At 43.3% G+C, this 6,419-nt stretch overlaps 1 protein-coding gene across 1 annotated transcript; it reads left to right on the top strand.

Annotated features, from left to right (window-relative positions):
- Window positions 1–368: 368 nt before the first annotated feature.
- Window positions 369–4,259, top strand: LOC113584475 (suppressor of cytokine signaling 6). Its single transcript, XM_027021411.2, has 2 exons — window positions 369–729; window positions 1,669–4,259. Exon 2 carries the CDS (start codon window positions 1,733–1,735, stop codon window positions 3,302–3,304), a length of 1,572 nt encoding a protein of 523 aa, XP_026877212.2. The 5' UTR covers window positions 369–729; window positions 1,669–1,732; the 3' UTR covers window positions 3,305–4,259.
- The last annotated feature ends 2,160 nt before the right edge of the window (window positions 4,260–6,419 follow it).

Genomic DNA, 6,419 nt, shown 5'->3' on the forward strand with positions numbered 1-6,419 from the left:
ACCATCTCCTTTTATCATCTCCATGAACCATTTCCATGGATCATCTCCATTTATCATCTCCATGGACCATCTCCATTTACCATCTCCATGGACCATCTCCATTTATCATCTCCATGAACCATCTCCATTTATCATCTCCATGGACCATCTCCATTTATCATCTCCATGGACCATCTCCATTTATCATCTCCATGGACCATCTCCATTTATTATCTCCATGGACCATCTCCATTTATCATCTCCATGGACCATCTCCATGAACTATCTCCATGGACCATCTCCATGTCCTCGGCATTTGCTCACCAAGGGGAGGGGAAGAATAAAGGAGAACAGCCAGCCAACAAGACAACAAGGGAGGGGGAGAGCAAGGGAGAACAGCCAGCCCACGAGAAAGGAGGACTCCAAGTGGACTTTCTGGGAAACTTGGCTAGCTCGGCTAATGCTTATTATCTTTCCTACATGCCAACGAGTGACTGTAGATAAGCAGAGAATGTGGTCTTCACACACACAGTAACGAAATATATTAGCTCACGGTTAACGCGTGTGGAAACTGAACTTCCTTAGAAACAAAACAAATGTAGCTGAGGAGTGAGCTAGCCGCCTAGCTAACCCGGCTAAGTTAAGACAGGGACGTCCACCCACGAAAGTTCATGAGTTTAGTGGGTTAATGTCTAGTCTGTGGAGAAACCCTCGTACTGTGGGCTCTTTCTAAAACGCTGAGCTGCAGAAGTAAGTATGGGTCTGTCAGCCGCTCACTTTGTGTTTTAGCGTTAATGTTCAGTTAGCTTAGCTAGCTAGTCCTCGAGCTGCCTTTGTTAGCTAGGCTAGGCTAATGTTGCGTTAGCCGCTCAGTTTGAAGGCGTTGACGTTTTCATTTTGGAAATAACTAAACGACGTCTTATTCTGCATAGTGAAATAACGGTATCTAACACAACGGTGCCCCAGGACTAGAGTTACTGGTATAGATGTAGTCGTTTGGTTGGGCTGGATTGTAGGCAGCTAGTCTAGCAAGGCCTCTATAGCTTAGCTAGCTACACCTTTAAGACGTAAATATCATTTCATCGGCCTTTGAAACTGGAATGACAAGCACCTGTAACGAAGTTGTACAGTACTGGACCTCTCCAGGGCCTGGACGCTTCGTTTATAACAGTGGGAAGTTCATGGTTTGGGAGTTGTGTTGCTGATTTCAGCCAAGGCTCTTCAGTAGAGTAGCTAGCGTTAGCTGCAGGCTCATTAAAGCGCTGGATTAGGAGTTTTAATCCTGTACTGCAGCTGTCCAAGACTGACACTTTAGTCAAAAGTATCTTAAAAGAAACTGGAAAAAAGTATTTATCGAGTCCATTTAAAATAATTGTTTGATAGAACTGGATTGTTACTGGGCAAACATGCTTTTGAAAATTAAAGGAAACCTATTAGTCTCCGTGAAATATACAGAAATGGGGTTTATAGTTATGATGACCATATTACGGAAATCTTTTCCATTATCAGAAATGTACAAATAAGTGTTTATACTGATTTAGAAATAATGGTTCAGGCTATATGTTTACTTTTCAAATCTGATAGTTTGCAGTCATTGGTCTTTCACATCAGGTTGGTTATGTCCCATTAAAGTCTCAAAACAAGGTACAATCTTAGTGTTTTGTGTGTGTATGTGTGTGTTTTCCACAGATGACAAGGGCCGTTGTGCTGTGATTGGTCATTCCCATGCCCTACCCTGGGTGGGAATATCAGAATGAAGAAGATCAGCCTTAAGACGTTCAAAAAGTCGTTTAATATAAAGGGCAAGGAAGATGGAGATTTTGTCATGCTTCAGAAACCATCAGTGGCCTCTGAGTTCACAAAAGATGATTCCCTCTTTGGAAGCTGTTATGCCAAAGAACTGGCTTGTGATCTCCATGCAGATGAGGCAAGAGGCCAGAAGAACAGGTCTAAGAGTGAGAGCCTTATGGGCACCTTAAAAAGAAGGCTTTCCACCAAGCAGAAAGCCAAAGGTAAAGGCGGATCAGCCATGGTGGGGTCGAGAGACGATGAGGACACTTTCTCTTCCACTTCTGTCCCTGTCAGCTTCAATGAGGTCAAGGCCCAGCGGCCTTTAAGGTCGTCCTCCCTTCATAGCCACCACTACAGCCCTTCGCCTTGGCCGCTTAGGCCCGCCGAGCCTGAGGAAGCCTGCATTAAGATGGAAGTAAAGGTAAAAGCCATGGTTCACAGCCCCAGTCCAAGCCCCTCCCTCAATGGGATTAGAAAAGAGTTCCACAATGTCCAAATAGAGGGACTTTTTGACGATCAGAGCGAAACTTTGAAGAACTTGGAGCCTCAGAATGGTGACTTGCATTTAAACATTGAAGAACATGTGCCTGTAGACATTAGACTTACACCTCAGGACTACATTCAGTACACAATGCCTTTAGATGAGGGAATGTACCCGGATTCGTCCCATTCTTTCTGCCTGGACGGCTCGTCACCCATGGAGGTCATGTATCAGGCTGATGCTGACTCACTGACGGTGGACCAAGGCCAGGACGGTCACGATCTCCTGTCCTCGGACTTCCTCTTGGATCAGTCAGGGAGCGGGCTTCTCCTCGGCACTCCAGGAATAGTCCTTCGGAATTCTCGGGCTAACGCTCCTTCACTTTCCCCGTCTCTTTCCAGCAGCGAAATTCCTAGAACCTTCTCTGGGTTCGGTGGCGCGGATTTGCATGTCGCTGAGAGAGTGAGGCATCACCTGAACTTTGACCCAAATTCTGCTCCCGGTGTTAGCAGAGTGTACGACTCGGTCCAGAGCAGCGGACCCATGGTTGTCACAAGCCTTACGGAGGAGCTTAAGAAACTCGCCAAGCAGGGTTGGTACTGGGGCCCCATAACGCGCTGGGAAGCTGAGGACAAGCTCGTCGACCTTCCTGATGGTTCTTTTTTGGTGCGCGACAGCTCTGATGATCGCTATCTCCTGAGCCTGAGCTTTAGGTCCCAAGGGAAGACGCTGCACACCAGGATCGAACATTCCAACGGCAGGTTTAGTTTTTATGAACAACCGGACGTGGAAGGGCATACGTCCATAGTAGACCTTATCGAGCACTCCATTAAGGACTCGGAAAACGGTGCGTTTTGTTATTCCAGGTCTCGCCTACCAGGGTCTGCCACGTACCCGGTCAGACTGACCAGTCCCGTCTCTCGGTTCATGCAGGTGCGCTCTCTGCAGTACTTGTGCCGATTTGTCATTCGTCAGTATACGCGGATAGATTTGATTCAGAAACTGCCTTTACCAAACAAAATGAAAGACTATTTGCAGGAGAAGCACTACTGAACTGGGATTCAGTAGTAATTTTGCACTTTGGGCTGAGCAACGAGTTGTTAAAATGGTTTACAGACATTTGTAGAGTTGAAGTGATTTATTTTGTTTGTGTCAGTTTCTTATCTTGCTTCTGAAGTTATGGCAAATTTGTTGTTCCTCAGTGTATTTGTTTCTGGATGACTTTAAAGGGACACTGATGATGGATCAACAGGGCACCCTAATGGTTCGTTTCACTCTACAGCCAATCAAAGATGCACATTGGGAAAACAAGCCCAGTAGTATCTCTTGCTGCAGTCCCTGAGGTCATTCGTTTTTTGTTCATGCTATTGTTGCAAGCTATGGCATGTGCAACACTTATATTAATATTTCAGCCTATTACGTGTTAAGATCCTCTCGTAAAGTTAATGTAAACAAAATAAGAATCCGTAAGACGAAGACATCCTTCTCAGTCAGTGTGTGGCTTTAACATTTGCACAAGTTTCAGATCAAAATATTAAACATGTTTGGGATAGGAGTGCTTTATTGCCATGAATATTACACTATTTACTGCAAATAATACTCATGTCGATATCACTATCAGGGTCGGATCTATGACGGCAGTGCTGACAAAGGCCCCCTCTGTGACCCTGTGAGGAATCAGCTTTAGATTTTGAAGTACCACTTATTTTTGTACATTTTGTTCTTCTATTAATAAGATGTCAGCCAATCCTGGCCATTTGTGATAGGAACGTTTTCTCAAACAGAAGTCGGTACTTTTTGATTAGCCTGAGCATTGTAAGTGTGTTTGTTAAATTGGTGTTGGTGTCAATACATGGGTTCAATCAAAGCTTGCAGAATCAAGTTTATTAACCATGTAAAATTATTAGATGATGAGAAACACTTTCTTTTTTCTTTTTTTTTAGCTAATGAGGTGCTTCTCTCAAAGTTTCACTTGCAACTGTTTCATTAAAGTCTCTGTGTTGGTATATATTGCATCTTCGGTGCTGTTTTGTTCTGCCCAAATGGTTGGGAACTATTCCATGTTTTCAGTCCCCTGTGACGTATTGGAGAGAGAGCACAGCAAGCGTGAATTTAGCCATGGATAACCTTTCTGTATAGACACTTCCCCAGAGTAGTTACAGCGACTGGCAGAACTTATTTATCAGTACAACAGTGTGTGTGCTTCTCGAGAGTCAGAGCCCTGACCTGGGTGTTGCTTGCGCTGCGCTCTACCGGGGAGCTCCAGGGGTGGTGTCGTCCCTTTTAGCGTCCCTCAGTCATTACTGCAAAATGTTCTGTCCCATTAGTAAACAAGGAACACACACTAGGTCATTCCGTTACTGTTCACTTCTGCCTCAGACAGCTCTCAGTACTAGCAATAATAAAAGTGGTCATGTATCTTCAGTGGCAGCTATGTATGAGCTAATAACTTTGCCCCCAAAGTAAACAAAATGAAGGAATGTAATGTGGTTATATTTTTGACTGTTTGGGCAGGAACAATGCTGCACTAACGTTTTAGGCTGATACTAAGGATTGTTTCATATTTAAAACATGGTAGATCTGTGCAACACCTGATTAAAGGATTGTTCTGCTGCAAAATAAAAGCAAGATGCTGTGCTTCCAGCTTTAACAGAAGTCTCTCATGGCAGAAACAGGATGGTTTAGAAATGCTAGCTTTTTAATTCATCAGCCTTTACATGTCAGGTTCATGCTCCGCATTGGATTTTATTGACTTATTTTTAACCCTAACAGAGCAACGCAAGTCCTAGTTTGAGATCTCAATTCCTTCCAAATTGTATCAACTTAATATAGACTAAAAGTGCCATCCTGCCTAATTTGTCTCTGATCATAGGCGTGGGCTCTGTTTAGCTCAGCTGGGTTAGCTACTTTGGTTGGAGTGGTTGCACAGTGAAGCAGTTTTAAAATATAGGCCACATCAGTGATGCTTAAGAATTTCGACCTTTTTAAGGTGCAAGATTGGCTGTTGCTTCTCACCGGTGTGTGCGTTGATTGGATGTAAAAATAGACTTTTTTGTAAAGCGTCCTTGGGTATGAGGAAGGCGCTGTGTAAGTATAAATAATAATAATTTAGACAAACCCAGTGAGCACAGTTACATTTCACTGCATTTGGATCCTTGCTCATTAAAGCCACGTCTTCTCAGTCATAGGTTAAACCCAAAGACATTACACACAGCCAAACGAGCTAGAACCCGTTGAGTGTCAAGGGCTTGTGGAACACACAGACCCAAGGTTCCCTCACTGGTCTTGTTTGGGAGTAAACCTGTCTGGATCTATTGATATGTGTAATGGTAGGATGTGACGTTTCCAGTTTCATGGACACTGCTTAAAACCAAAAAAATAATTTTAGGCATGAATGAAACAAAGACCCCTACATTGCTTCAAAGGGAATGTGTGTTAAACAATCATCTCCCTACATAAAACCTGCCAACGATGCAGTCGGGCTCGTCTGAGTGACTAGAGCCTTAGCAAACAATCCTGTTTGCAAATACGTATTTGAATAGTTCACTGATGTTGAAAAACATGAGGGAGAAAAAGAAAGTAATTTGTTCTATAGAAGATACGCAATCGCCGTGATGGGATGGGGAGTCAGAACTGTTGGGCAAAGTTCAAAAGTTTTTTTTTGTTTTGTTGTTTTTTTTTTGTTTTGTTTTTTACAAGTAAAGCAAAATAAAAGCCTGATTCTTTTTCCACACCAGTACAGAGTGTCCTCCAGATTATTTCTGATTACGCATTATCCCGTTATTGGGAAAAATGCGATCTTTTATGTGTTACGGTCTTTGACTCTGAATGTGATTATGCTGTTCACTGATTAAAATCTTTAGGGAGATTGTGAATCTTTAGGGAGATTCAAATCTTTTGCATTTACTTTCACAAATGGTACTAGGTGACTTGTGATGACGTTGAGATGCTGAACCGAATGATAACGCACAAGCTACAAGTTATCCTAGTGTGTGTGTGTGTGTGTGTGTGTGTGTGTGTGTGTGTGTGTGTGTGTGTGTGTGTGTTGTGCCTTTTACACAGCACACGGTGATGTGCTACATTTAAGGAACCTCAGAAAAATGTGCCCAGTACTTGGAAGACTGAAACCAACGAAGCATGAAATACCTTCGGACCACCTTAAATACGG

Source organism: Electrophorus electricus, chromosome 5 (assembly GCF_013358815.1).
Source record: "Electrophorus electricus isolate fEleEle1 chromosome 5, fEleEle1.pri, whole genome shotgun sequence".
Lineage (NCBI taxonomy): Eukaryota > Metazoa > Chordata > Actinopteri > Gymnotiformes > Gymnotidae > Electrophorus > Electrophorus electricus.